Consider the following 15,577-nt stretch of genomic DNA (forward strand, 5'->3'; position numbering starts at 1 on the left):
AATTAATTTTTGAGTAAGGCTTATATATTATATATATGAGAAGTAAGAAATGAACTATCACCCCTTCTGACATTACATACAAAAACATAAAGTATTTTGCTTCTTGAAATTGTTTGGTGTGTTAGAAAATAAAAGAGCCATGAGAGATTGCTAAGCTTGATTGAATAAAAGATGTGAAAATTCTGTTGCTGTTCAACTGGAAAGAATAAAAATAATGTTGTCAGACTATTTTAAACCATGATTTTAATTAAGAAGCTGAAAAACTAGATTCTGGTTTAGCTTTAAGTACCATGACATTTGTACTGAAAGTCATCTTCAACGCTACAGTGGTTTTACACAAAATATAGTGAAATTGAATAATGTGCCCTTTGACCTGGGAGATAAGGCTACAAGTTAAAGATCAAAGGCAACATAAAATGTGTTTTATTTTATTCCACTTTCAAATTTCATCAAACAGATACTTACGATCTTTAAAAAAAACATAAAAACATGTATATACTTATTCTAGTTTTTGGTCACTTCTAAGCTTTTTGTTATTGTGAATTACAACATTTATACCTACTAAAATGATATTTCAGTTATAGTCATAATATTTTTTTCTGACAGTTTAAAGCATTGCATCAATTTTAATTTTAAAAAAATTATATATTGATATATATTTAATATTTTATATTCATTCTGGCAGAACATTTATATTTTGGATTTAAAAGTTAGAAGTACTCCTTTTTCTAAGCATTCTTACATATATTCATTTTACGTTATTCCTGTTACATTATTATTATATAATTCAGATGACTTGTTCTTTATTCTAAGTGCTGTATAGTATTCAGTAATTCAGTTAATCTTATTTTATTCCAAGCAGTACATTATTCTTTTATGTTATTTGTTTCCATGGGCAAGACAGGAAGCAAGATAGCCACTAGTGTGAAGGCAGGGCTATGGGGAGCAATAAAGTTAGGGTCCTAAAAGAAATAGCTTGAAAAGTAGTATTAAGAAAATGTCAAGTTTATGAGCTCCTATAGGTGAGTACTTAACTACTAGTAAGTTTCTGTCTTCTGTGATTCAGTAAGCTGATTATCTTTTAGAGGTGGTGATATGTTCTGAGATAAATTAACATAATCACAAATCAAACCATTTTTCCATCCTTTAAAAGTACCTCCCCTTTGAAAAAAAATCTCAATCATTACCAATAAAAAGGATTCAATAAAAACATGTGAGAGAGAAATCTTAGGACATTACATTTACCATCATTGTGATCTGGTCATTGATACAAATTTTTCCTGCTGTGTTTAGTGATTACTATATAGATGATCATGTTGGTTAATAATTGAATTTATAGGTGTCTGTGTTGTAAAACTGAATAGCTAATACAGCTTAATGAAGGAAGTAAACTTATCAAACCATTGTCATACTGTATTTCTCTTCTGTATATCATTTTCCTCTAAATAAAAGATTTACAAGAAAGATTTTTTTTCCTTAGGAAATTAAAGCAATTTCAATATTTAAGGTTTTGATAGATTAAGAATAACCACATACTTTCTTTCAGAGTAGAATATTTTTAAACTGAAGACTTATCTGGAAGTAACTTCATGATCATAAATATTATGTATATATGTAGACACATACATTAGCAGCATGACTTTAGGTTTTTAAAGTAATCTATGCCTCTTATTTGCAACTGAAAAGGTAAGGATATCTTAAGAAAGATGCCATAGGTTTTTGAAAATTGAGTTTTATAACTCCATTGATTTAGTTTGGGTTCATATTGAAGAAATTAGAAGATTAGTTACAAAATTGGAAATGAATATGTTAAATTTATTTTTTGATTGTTATCTTTTCCTCTAAAATTTACTCTTAACAAACTGATTGTTTTAAGGGAAACTAATTTTATCTCCAGAAGTTTTCAAATCAGTCGTCTTAAGTAAACAGAAAAAGGGGGAAATGTGAAGCTGTGCATTTTGTCAGTAAATATATTTCTAAAAAGTTGTGCGTAAATATTTTTACATTATTCCCATTTTAAATGCTTCAAGGCTTTAAAGTAAGCTTTTAGACTACACACACATACAATTATGGATATGCTATTTTTCCTCTAATGTTGACTTTCATAGGTTAGATTTGTTTAAAACGAGGTGTACATGTGTTTAGAAAGCAATGAATGCTGACATGTTTTGTAGGCTGTCTTTGCATTTGATAGTAAAACTGTGTAAAAGAAAAAATAATTTGAATCGATTCATGCAGGTAAAAAGAACCAAACAATATGTACTTAACTATTTCTTAATCATCTCAATAAAATAGCCTTATAGTACATTAAAGTTTTAATAATAGTAAAAATCAATTTATTTGTATTCTTTAAAATATTCTTACATCTCTAAAGTGTTATTACCAATTACTTTTTGTTATTGCTTTTCAGAGAATTTAAACTATTTGTTGATAGTCATGAAATTAGTGGCAAACTGGACAATTGACCTCTTTATCTCATTTTCAAAACTAAATCAGTGTAGTAAACTAGGTTCATATAGGCATATATGGGCTAATAAGCTGTAGGTACCCATGTGATTTAGAAGTCTGAATGGTATATATCATGGCCATTGAATATGCTACTGTGTTTGAAAATCAGAATTATGTCATGCAAACAAATGCAATGAAACTGCAATTTTTGTCTCAAACAAAGGATGTTGGAATAGAGTATATCAGAAATTAATGTATACAAACCTCAATGCATGAAATCTCTTTGATCTTTGCTACATTTTTAGTTAACAGAATTGTTAACCTTTGTAGGCATTGACTACCTATTTTATTCATCACTTTTTAGCTGAAAGGTTAAGAAAGCTTTTGTGGGATGATGTATTATGTAGTAGATAGTATTCTAAAGAAGGCTACATAAATATTGATTAGAATAAAAAATTAAAACTTCCTTGAATTGGCCAGACATGGTGGCTCACGCCTGTAATCCTAGCACTTTGGGAAGCCAAGGCGGGTGGATTGCCTGAGTTCAGGAGTTCGAGACCAGCCTGGGCAACACGGTGAAACCCCGTCTCTACTAAAATACAAAAAATTAGCTGAGCATAGCGGCATGCGCCTGTAGTCCCAGCTACTCAGGAGGCTGAGGCAGGAGAATTGCCTGAACCCGGAGGCAGAGGTTGCAGTGAGCCGAGATCATGTCACAGCATTCCATGCTGGGCCACAGAGAGAGACTCCGTTTCCAAAAAAATAAATAAATACGTAAAAACTTCCTTGAATTGAAAAAATGCCATTAACCCGGTTTTCAGTGAAATTGTGTTAGGTTTCTAGACATCTGCTGAGAGCTAGTATAATTCTCTCAATCAAAAATTAAGGGGTATTTTAGAAGAAAGGAATATGGTTCATTATTGCTCACCATTACTGATAATAGTAACTACCCAGGTAGGCATAAGCTCTCCAGGACTAAGTACATTTATCAACTTGTTTGCATTTATAACTGCTGCAAAATTAAATCAAATAAGTAGTGAAAAGCCTGATGACATACATGAGAAACTTTCAACTGATATATCATAATTATTACCAATAATATTACCATTTTTAAAATCATTTAAAAAATAGCTTTGAAAAAGTTAAGACTGTCATCAGACTTGCCAAGATAATATAGTTAGGTACAACTAAAATGGTAATGTGTGTTCTTCATGGATAAATATATATATGTGTGTGTATATGTGTGTGTGTGAGTGTGTGTCTGACGGAGCCTTGCTCTGTCGTCCGAGTTAGAGTGCAGTGGCGTGATCTCAGCTCACTGCAACCTGTGCCTCCTGGATTTAAGTGATTCTCCTGCCTCAGCCTCCCCAGTAGCTGGGATTACAGGTGTGCGGCACCATGCTTGGTTAATTTTTGTATTTTTAGTAGAGATGGGTTTCACCATGTTGGCCAGGCTGGTCTCGAACTCCTGACCTTGTGATCCACCCGCCTTGGCCTCCCAAAGTGCTGGGATTACAGGCATGAGCCACCGTGCCTGGCCCTTCATGAATATTTTTAAAAGGCCATGCTTATTCTAAATAAAAGTTAATTAAAACTATTGATACTTTTATCAGTTAAGGAATAATAACAAATCATTTTATTGTGATATTTATATGATGGGCTCTGTTTTTTTTTTTTTTTTTTGAGATGGAGTCTTGCTCTGTTGCCCAGGCTGGAGTGCAGTGGCATAATCTTGGCTCACTGCAAGCTCCACCTCCCAGGTTCACGCCATTCTCCTGGCTCAGTCTCCCGAGTAGCTGGGACTACCGGCGCCCACCACCACATCGGCTAATTTTTTGTATTTTTAGTAGAGATGGGGTTTCACTGTGTTAGCCAGGATGGTCTCGATCTCCTGACCTCATGATCTGCCCGCCTTGGCCTCCCAAAGTGCTGGGATTACAGGCGTGAGCCACCACGTCCAGCCATGATGAACTCTGTTTTTTAGTGCTTTATGTATGTTAATTCATTTTATCCTCACGTCAACCCTATGAGTGAAATACTATTATAAACTTCATCCTAAAAATAGGGTAGATAATTTACCCAAGGTCACACTAAATTGCAGAAACAAGATTTAAACATAGGCAGACTAGCTTTTGACCACTATGCTCTACTACCTGTCCTTTGGTTTTTCTTTTCTTTTTCTTTTTCTTTTTTTTTTTTTTTTTTTTGAGATGGAGTCTCGCTCTGTCACCCAGGCTGGAGTGCAGTGGCACGATCTCAGCTCACTGCAATCTCTGCCTCCTGGGTTCAAGTGATTCTCCTGTCTCAGCCTCCTGAGTAGCTGGGATTACAGGTGCACGCCACCATGACTGGCACATTTTTGTATTTTTAGTGGAGACGGGATTTCACCATGTTGGTCAGGATGGTCACGAACTCCTGACCTTGTGATCCACGCACCTTGTCCTCCCAAAGTGCTGGGATTACAGATGTGAGCCACTGTGTCCGGCCTGTACTTTGGTTTTAAGCAATAAGAAATGCCTCTGGTTAATTTAGGGGAGGCATTCACAATCAGCCAGAGAATAAAGAATTGTTTGAGAATGAACAGGGACTCAGAGTAATTCCAGAGTTTATGAGGCAGGATGTAGGAACCCACAACAGAGGTCTCATATCAGTTTGGATAGGATCACTACTGAACTTCTTTAGTTTTATATAGTCTTTTTGCTCAACATTCAAATTCCAAGAAGGTAGCTATCAATTGGTTTAATTTGAGAACATGCCCTTCTATTAATTAGGGAAGAATAGGACCCCTGAATTTTAGTCCTGTTGTAATGTGTAGTCCACGTTGTAATGAAGAAAAAGTATTTCAATACAGTAAATTGTGGTGCTGTTAGATAAGGGAAATGGATGCTGGTTAGGCAAAATCAAATTTTTACTATTAGAACCCCCTCTATAAGACAACAACGGTTCATTCAGAAAACAATTATTGAGTGCCAATGGATGGGCCTATACTGTTCTTTGTTTAGAACTGCTCATCATAGAAGGTGAAGCAGATGGGGAAAAAAAATGAATGAAAGATGTGAAACCAATTAATGATTCTGCTAATGTCAAGTGAAGATAAAAAAACTTTTAACAAGTGTTATTGATTTTTATTAACATAATATTTAGTTTTTAAGAGTTAAAAGTCATATTCCTAAGTATGGTAAGAGTAGTTCCTTTAGCTGAAAGCAGTGGAGGCCCATATAATATTATATAAGTAGGGTCTGATTTTTACCAATTATGTCTCCAGTTTAAGTAGACTATCTACTATCCTATGTTGCCTCCCTGCCACTGAGAGATATTATCCTTGTCATTTCTTTTTCTTTTTTAGAGATGAGGTCTTGCTTTGTCACCTGGGCTGGAGTTCAGTGGCCGAACATAGCTCACTGCAGCCTTAAACTCCTAGCCTCAAGCAATCCTCCCACCTCAACCTCCCAAGTAGCTAGGACTACAGGCATGTGCCACCACGCCCAGCTAACTTTTATTTTTGTAGAGATGGGATCTTGCTATGTTGCCTAGGCTGGTCTCAAACTCCTGGCCTCAAGCATTCTTCCTGCCTCATCATTTCATTTCTTAATGCAGTGAGAAGGTACTATATTAATTAAAATCTATGTCAGAAAAATTACTTGAATTTTAGTAATGCACATTGAAATTATTCTAACAAATTGAAAGGACAAAGAATCAAAACAGTGATCTAGATAGATCCTGATTATTCAAATGATTTAGAGAAAGAAAAAATATCTCCTAAAGTACTAAAAATATTGCTTTAATTTTCTCCTCACTTTTCTTAGTGTTAGGCTGATTAGCGTTTTTTATAAAAAGATTTTGAAAAAGAAATTGCAAACAAGGGAAACATAACATGAAGTGACTATTTTGCTATAGGAAAAATATGTTTGCTTTAGTTTTACACAGATTTAGAAATGTCTCCTAACAAATATTTCCTCCTTGCAGTTTACTCAGAGAGTACTTTTAAATGACATTTATTTATATTACTAACAGCAGTTGTTTACCACAATATATTTTTATATATTTGTTGTGTGGGTGTGGGTGTGTGTGTTATATGTATAACATTTAAAATTACTCCTCAAAATAGGAACAAAAGGTCCAGTTACATCTTCTGGCTAAAGAAGACTATCATAAGCAACTGAGTGAAATTGAGAAATGCTATGCCACAATAACAGGTCAATTTGGATTGGTAAAAGAGAATCATGAAAAGTTAGAACAAAATGGTATGTGTTATCTTATTTAAATATACATATTCAGTAGAGAATGTTTGAATGGACTTATTTACTAGGAATACTTTGAATTTCTATGATAATACTGATAATAGTAAATGGCAGTTAATGACTGTTACCTAAATTTAATAACGTATGTATTGCATTGTTACTGTTTTCCCTGTTTATCTTAATACTTTCTTTGAAATACGCATTGAATATAATGCTTTCTTAAGTGTCTTTAATGTTGCAGTACGGGAAGCAATACAATCAAACAAAAGACTTTCAGCTTTAAATAAAAAACAAGAAGATGAAATACGCAGTTTAAAGAAGGTATGAGTGATATAGTTTCATACTAAGTAAAAATTGTAATGTAAAATAGTCTTATGGGCTATTACTAGAGGACAGTTGGGTAGAATTTTTTGGTAGGATAAATAAAATGTTTTCAATACAGATGCATAAATTTTGAATTATGATTCCAGTAAAGGTAATTAGTGCATTTGTTGTAATCCATTCAAAATATTATTTCTTTGACTTGTGACCAGTAGCATGCATTTTTATGGTGACATGAATACCTTATAAGGATTCATTGTATGTCATCCCTATTAGCACCATTCATTCAATATTTATTGAGTGACTTTTATATACTGGTTGCTATGTGGCACTAAGGATACAGCTATGAAGAAAATAAAACATGTTTCTACTTTTATGAAAGTTAGAGTCTGGTGGTGGAGTCAGACATAAAACAAATAATTACACAGACTAAGTAATATAAAACTATTATAAATGAGCGGAAGAAAAAGTAAAAGTGTGATGACATCACAGGTGACTTTATTAGATTGGGGGTAAGAGGGTGGAGGAGGGAAGGGAGTAATGTTTTGGGCAAGGGGAATAGCATGTGCAAAAGCCTTGAGACAGGAAAGAGTTTAGTATATTTGAGGAACTAAAAAACATCTGATATGGCTGGAGCATCATGAATGAAGCTCTGAATTGAGCATTTGTTTGTTGCTTACTGAGCTTCAGTATCCCTTTGCCTTCTTCCTAACCTTATCCAGATTTTTGTTTTGATGTCTCCAGCTTTAGAGCTGAGCCCCAAATTGGCAGGAGAGCACAAATATATTTCTTTCCTCTGACCATAGGCATTGGTTCAGGAATGGATAAATGACTTTAGCTAGCTTCTGGTTATAAACTAGGAAGAACGTAACCTCTACCGTGGCTGGCAGTCAGCCTACAACCATGAGAAAAGCCAACAAATAAGAACCTGACAATGTGGATGCCAGATTGGTATGACATAAAGAAACCCGTTCTTTGATGACATTATTAACTGAATCAACCAACCCTGCATCTTGTCCTACCTCTAGACATTTGAATTATGTGAACCAATAGGTCCCCATTATTACTTAAACCAGGTTGGTTAGGGCCAATTCGATTTTCCAAGATTTGCAACTAAAAATATTCCAACTGACACAAAGGAAGAGTTGATACGATAGGAGTAGGTAAGGCTTTGTTCTTTCCATAGAGAATGACGTCTGTTTTCCTTTTTCCACTCCCTTCTAATCCCTCTCTCAATACCACTTTGAATCATTTTAGGACCACCTCCCTACCTCTGAGAGAATTAAGTACCTATGCTTACTGGCACTCCATAAATATTTTGAAACAATATTTACCAAGTATCATTTAAAATGCACTTAATTTGTAGTTATTTATTATATTGGTATGCAAAAAAATCTTCTGTTTGCCCCTCCAGATCTGTACTTACCTTTTGAAGGCTTATGTATATGGGTTGCATCAATGGGCTTCCATATCTTCTGACTTCCTGTTGAGCTGGGCCAGTGGAGAGCCTAAGCAGGAGATGGGAGGAAGGAGAGAGTGAATCAGGGTATTTATTCCCCTGTTTCTTCCCTCTGAGATAACTTCAGGCTGGCCATGTCCCTCAATAGATCACTACTTCTCTCAAATTGGCCTAATCTACATGATCCTGTCTCTTTTTGGGGTTCCAGTAACCTCTCTTCTTGACCTTCTGGGTCTAGATGTGGTGACAGCTACAGTGCTGCTAGTCAGTGGAACTTGTGCCGTCCCTTGTGGTTCCTTTATATCCTCCTGCACCTTTGCAAATAAACCCATCTTCAGATTATCCTAGTTTATGTGTGCTATCTGTTTCTGTTGGGATTCTGACATACTTAGGGTAAAACATTAGTGAGGCCAAAGTTAGGAATTCAGTTTTGTATTGGCTAATTGATTCAGTACAGAGAAAGTTGTTTCACAGTCAAAGATTGCATTCTAAACCTAATCTATATTTTTAGTTGTATATTTTGGACTCAAGAGATAAATGAATACGAATGGCATCATTCAGATATACCATTAATTCTGAGGAAAATAATAACTTCTACTAATTTGGGTCAATGTTGTTGTCTTGACTCTAAAGGATTCTATTTTTAAAAGGAAAAAAATACCAGAAATCCAAGCATTTTACTTTTATATATACATAGACTTTCACTATTTTAATATAATTTAATATATTTTAATTAATAAACAATTTTTAGAGAGTTTTAGGTTCACAGCAAAACTGAGTGGGAAGTACAGAGTTCCCGTATACTCCCTGTCCTTACACATGCGCAACCTGTCTCACTATCACATCCTCACTAGCATTTGGTGTTGTCAGTGTTTTGGATGTTGGTCATTCTGACTGGTGTGTAGTGGTATCTTGTTTTGATTTGCAGTTCCCTAATGACATATGATACTGAACATATTTTCATATACCTACTTGTCATCTGTGTATATTTTTTGTTAAAGTGTCTGTTCAGGCCTTGGGCCCATTTTTTAATTGGGTTTTTTGTTTTCTTATTGTTGAGTTTTAAGAGTTCTTTGTATATTTTGGGTAGCAGTACCTTCTAAATCCTAAGTCATAGTTCAAAGACCATTAATATTAGAATACTGTTGACTGTGATATGTATATCTTCACTGTTTTAACTGCCAATATATTGGTTATATATTCCTTGGACTTTATTCTTATGCCTGAGGGATCAGAAAGTAAAAGCATAGGTGTATTTCAGTACAGAACATTAGAATGGGTGGTGATAATCATGTTTCTGGCCCTTAAAAGTCTGTCTATTTAGCAAATTACTTAAGAGTACAATTAATATATATGTAGAAAACATTTCTTTTTAGATACATCCTCAAAAATTAGAGGTGGCTCTTTTTAATATAAAGAGAAAAAGCTATAATTTAAAAAATCTGTTTGGAATCCCAAGTAAGAATTATTAAAAAGACCATACATTTCTATTGATATAGATTTCAAATACAAATATAAATAACTATTAAATCAGTAGTTGTGAATAAACACATTTTTGTTGATGTCTCTTTGGTTCATTTATGTTTTAATATTTTTAACAATGACTTTAGTAATTAAATAACATTCATAATTAATTTGGAATTAATTAATATGAAAATTAATTCATATCAATTGATTTCATATGAATATGAAATAACATTCATATTAATAAAATAAAATTCATATTAATAAGCCTTTATACATTAGTTTATGCAGTCTTATGAAAATATGCCTCATAAATTTTGTACTAATTTTTTTGCATTAAATGAAAACAGATGTTTCATTGTAACATAATAGACTATTATATTTCTTTTTTTGTTATATACTTTAAGTTCTAGAGTACATGTGCACAACGTGTAGGTTTGTTACATATGTATGCATGTGCCACGTTGGTGTGCTGCACCCATTAACTCGTCATTTACACCAGGTATATCTCCTAATGTGATCCCTCCCCCCCCCCCCACCCCACCACAGGCCCCAGTGTGTGATATTCCCCACCCTGTATCCAAGTGTTCTCATTGTTCAATTCCTACCTATCAGTGAGAACATGCAGTGTTTGGTTTTCTGTCCTTGCAATAGTTTGCTAAGAATGATAGTTTCCAGCTTCATCCATGTCCCTATAAAGGACATGAACTCATCCTTTTTTATGGCTGCATAGTATTCCATGGTGTATATGTGCCACATTTTCTTAATCCAGTCTATCATTGATGGACATTTCAGTTGGTTCCAAGTCTTTGCTATTGTGAATAGTGCTACAATAAACATACATGTGCATGTGTCTTTATAGCAGCATGATTTATAATCCTTTGGGTACATACCCAGTAATGGGATGACTGGGTCAAATGATATTTCTAATTCAGGACATAGGCATGGGCAAGGAACATGACTAGAACACCAAGCAATGGCAACAAAAGCCAAAATTGACAAATGGGATCTAATTAAACTAAAGAGCTTCTGCACAGCAAAAGAAACTACCATCAGAGTGAACAGACAACCTACTGAATGGGAGAAAATTTTTACAGTCTACCCATCTGACAAAGGGCTAATATCCAGAATCTACAAAGAACTTAAACAAATTTACAAGAAAAAAAATCAAACAAACCCATCAAAAAGTGGGCGAAGGATATGAATAGACAATCACTTCTCTTTTTTATTTTCTTTTTTTTTTTTTTAAGACGGAGTCTTGCTCTGTTGCCCAGACTGGAATGCAATGGCACAATCTCGGCTCACTGCGACCTCTGGCTCCTGGGTTCAAGCCATTCTCTTGCCTCAGCCTCCCAAGTAGCTGGGACTACAGGCATGTACCACAATGCTTAGCTAATTTTTGTATTTTCAGTAGAGATGGGGTTTCACCATGTTGACCAGGCTGGTCTCGAACACCTGACCTCAAGTGATCCGCCTGCCCAAAGATCCGCCTGCCCAAAGATTACACATGTGAGCCACTATGCCCGGCCTGCCTATTATATTTCCAATGCACAATTTAAGACTCTGAGCTATAGATGGAGATGAGGCTCATGTAGATTCATGGAGAGATACCCTTAGTGGATTTATGTAAGAAGATGCGGAATGTCTTTCTAGGTGTGAGAAGAATGGTGTTGCTCATGAGGACACTTCCTCTTTCTCTCAGGTCTTGGGGCCTAGGCTAGGGCTACTTAAATGTACTAACATGTCCTGTAGTAGTGGTCTCTGTCACTCTAGAAACCATTAGTGTCAGTGTTCATGCTGCAAAGTTGTTCTTGGAAGACAGACTGTTACAGAAGGGTAAAGTGAGAAAATTTAATTACCTTTGCGACTTCAAAGTTCAAGTAACTGAAAGGGTGAGAATTTTAAAATACATATTCAGAGCCAATTTTTAATATTGTAGACATTGTAAGTACACTAATTTTATATTTTATATATCTTATGTAGCTTTGATTTTTAACTTTGGGAAAAGCTTGTTTTTTTTTTTAAACTGTCTTTTTCAGAAGAGAATCAAATTTTGTAACATTGGTTGTATCACTCATTTAAAACTTCTAATCATTAATTTTCCCAAAGGTAATTTCCATTTCTCTTATACTGTTCTATGATTTTGTGCAGAACAGTTGTTATTGTGATAAGATGGAATTCCTTTTTTTTTTTTTTTTTTTTGTGGAGCAGAGTTAAACAGACCAAACTTAGTGGTTAGATAAAAACTAGGTATTACCATTCTGGATGCTGAGTTCACCATTATGGCAATCATGAAGAATTCCTGATACTATCTATGAGCAGCATTCATAACCTCTGCTATTTGTCTGAGTAAATGTCAGAGCACTCAAGGAGATAGTGATATTAAACAGACTACCCCTTACCAGAAAGGGAGGGGTGAAGGAGAAAAGAGCGCAATATTTATGACTCCAGGAACTATAAGTTGTAATTTAATGAGATCAAAGCATTGCTGTTTATTTGCTGCACTAATAGCTTTGAATAAAATGGTTAGAAAACAGACAGTGTACTAAAAGTTCAAGATATTTAAAGGCTTATAAAGTCTATAAAATCAAAAGCATATTTTTCAGTGGAAGATCTTTTAGTGAGGTCTCTGATTTTAATTTATTATGCTCTTGAGATTAAGTAATTAATATATAAAAGAAAAAGAAAGATATAAAAAATTATTAGTTTTTACTTTTGTCAGTCATATACTGATTTTCTATACCCTTCTCCTCCCAACCTCCCTATTGTCTCATAGCAATAATTGTAAGAGGAATTGATGCATTTTAGAGTATCTCCTGTAAGACTTAGCTGATTATAACAGCTCCATGTTTTCAATTGTTGAAAAATGTAGAAAAATGTAGACATTTGTCCCATTTTGTAATCTTGAAGAGGAAAAAACTTTTAGAAAACCAATCTTTATGCAGAAGATTATAAGCCATTTTATCCAAATACAAGTTTTACCCATATACCTTTTATCAACAGGACATTGCGTTTTAGGAGTGAACCTGGAACAGATCACTAGTATAAAACAAGCTATTCTATATATATATATATATTTTTTTTTTTTTTTTTTTTTTCTTTCTTTGAGACAGAGCCTTGCTCTGTTGCCCAGGCTGGAGTGCAGTGGTGCGATCTCGGCTCACTGCAAACTCTGCCTCCCGGGTTCACGCCATTCTCCTGTCTCAGCCTCCTGAGTGGCTGGGACTACAGGTGCCCACCACCACACCCAGCTAATTTTTTGTATTTTTAGTAGAGATGATATTTCACCGTGTTAACCAGGATGGTCTTGATCTCCTGACGTCATGATCCGCCTGCCTTGGCCTCCCAAAGTGCTGGGATTACAGGCATGAGCCACCGGCCTGGCCGCTATCTAATAATTTACTTTCTAAGTCATGTGGATATCTAGTTCATCCAGGTGTATATTGCTTTAGGAAAAAATAGAGAAAAATCAAAATTTCAGGGAATTATTGCTTGTTTTCCTTTGAAACTTATCTTAGTGCATAAGAAAGCACCTTTAAAGCAAGCTGTTAGAAACTCTATTGTGTAAAGAAAGGTATACATTATTTTAAAGCCAATATGATTAATATCTTTTTTAAAAAGTAGACTCAATTGACAATCCTGCTGCTGGGCATATACCCAAAGGAAAATAAATCAGTATATTGAAGAGGTATCTGCACTCCCATATTTGTTGCAGCACTGTTCACAATAGCAAAGATTCAAAAGCAACCTAAGTGTCCATCAACAGATGAATGGATAAAGAAAATGTGGTACCCATACACAATGGAGTACTATTCAGCCATGAAGAAGAAAAAGATCCTGTCATTTGCAAAAACATGGATAGAACTAGAGGTCATTATGTTAAGTGAAATAAACCAGGCACAGAAAGATAAACATCACAATTCTCATTTATTTGTGGCATCTAAAAATCAAAATAATTGAACTCATGGAGATAGAGAGTAGAAGGATGGTTACCAGAGGCTGGGAAATGTAGTGAGGGGGAGGGTGGGGGAAGGTGGGAGTGGTTAATGAGTACAAAGAAATTAGAAAGAATGAATAAGACGTAGTATTTGATAGCACAACAGGGTGATTATTGTCAATAATAATTTAATTGTATATTTAAAAATAACTAAAATAGTGTAATTGGATTTTTTATAACACAAAGGATAAATCCTTCAGGGGATGGGTACCCCATTTTCTATGATGTGATTATTACACACAGCATACCTGTATCAGAACATCTCATGTACCCCATAAATATATACACCTACTATGTACCCATAAAAATTAAAAATTAAAAAATCAGTTGAGCATAAAAGATTTCCTTTTAGTATTCTGATGTTTAACTCTATACTGCATAACAATATAAATATCAGTCAAACATCCTATAAATATGAATTGGGATGAAATCTTTAGGGTTCTGTACCAGATATTTTACCTTTGAATTAATTTCATAATTTTTTAAGATGTTAATTACTGAAACAACTAGATTTATTTTTATATCCTTCAGTATCCATAGTTGTTTTAATTATTATCTCATGTTCTTTAAATATTTTTCCACAGTGGAAATTATGAATTCAATAAGTTATTTTGTTCGATAAGTTAAGTCAAAGACCATCTGGCCTATGGACTTGAATAATAATTTATTATACTTGTTTTCTACTGTGTACTTGAATCTGAACTTATTCAAAATTTACTTATTTTAAACTCACAGTGTAGGGCTGCTGGTTACAACAGTAAAGGTTTTTCTTTAGCCATAAAATATGCTGTTAACATATTTAACATAATGTTTATCACTTACCATCTACTAACCTTTATTTTGGCAGTATTGGTAATAAAACTGCACTTGTCTGTTCACACTTAAATCAGGAACATCTATCTGCAACATGGTGATCTAAAGGGCTATGGTTGTTACCTTGGATGGAGTAAAGTAGCTAGTTCAATCAGCGATTGAACTCTCACTATACTTACACCTACCATTTTCTTTTTTTTCTTTTTTTCTTTTTATTATTGTACTTTAAGTTCTAGGGTACATGTGCACAACGTGCAGGTTTGTTACATATGTATACATGTGCCATGTATATATGTTACACATGTTACATAACATATGTTACATATGTATATATGCACCTGTTAACTCATCATTTACATTAGGTTTATCTCCTAATGCTATCCTCCCCCCTCCCCCCATCCCCTGGGAGGCCCTGGTGTGTGATGTTCCCCACCCTGTGTCTATGTGTTCTCATTGTTCAGTTCCCACCTATGAGTGAGAACATGAGGTGTTTGGTTTTCGGTCCTTGTGATAGTTTGCTCAGAATTATGGTTTCCAACTTCTTCCATGTCCCTATAAAGGACATGAACTCATCCTTTTTTATGGCTGCATAGTATTCCATGGTGTACATGTGCCACATTTTCTTAATCCAGTCTATCATTTCGGTTGGTTCCAAGTCTTTGCTATTGTGAATAGTGCCACAATAAACGTAGGTATGCATGTGTCTTTATAGCAGCATTATTTATAATCCTTTGGGTATATGCCCAGTAATGGGATGGCTGAGTCAAATGGTATTTATTGTTCTAGATCCTTGAGGAATTGCCACACTGTCTAATACAATGGTTTAACTAGTTT

The 15,577-nt window shown here is 34.5% G+C and overlaps 2 protein-coding genes across 2 annotated transcripts in view; one reads left to right on the forward strand and one right to left on the reverse strand.

Annotated features, from left to right (window-relative positions):
• CCDC73 (coiled-coil domain containing 73) overlaps positions 1-15,577 on the forward strand; it is a 167,872-nt gene that overhangs the window by 93,436 nt on the left and 58,859 nt on the right. The window contains exons 8-9 of the mRNA XM_050759024.1: positions 6,557-6,692; positions 6,931-7,010. Of these exons, the coding sequence (XP_050614981.1) occupies positions 6,557-6,692; positions 6,931-7,010 (216 nt within the window). The remainder of the gene's footprint in view (positions 1-6,556; positions 6,693-6,930; positions 7,011-15,577) is intronic.
• EIF3M (eukaryotic translation initiation factor 3 subunit M) overlaps positions 1-15,577 on the reverse strand; it is a 116,237-nt gene that overhangs the window by 22,360 nt on the left and 78,300 nt on the right. Inside the window, exon 11 of the mRNA XM_050759055.1 lies at positions 8,437-8,518. Within this exon, the coding sequence (XP_050615012.1) occupies positions 8,437-8,518 (82 nt within the window). The remainder of the gene's footprint in view (positions 1-8,436; positions 8,519-15,577) is intronic.

The sequence above is a fragment of the Macaca thibetana genome, chromosome 14 (assembly GCF_024542745.1).
Source record: "Macaca thibetana thibetana isolate TM-01 chromosome 14, ASM2454274v1, whole genome shotgun sequence".
Lineage (NCBI taxonomy): Eukaryota > Metazoa > Chordata > Mammalia > Primates > Cercopithecidae > Macaca > Macaca thibetana.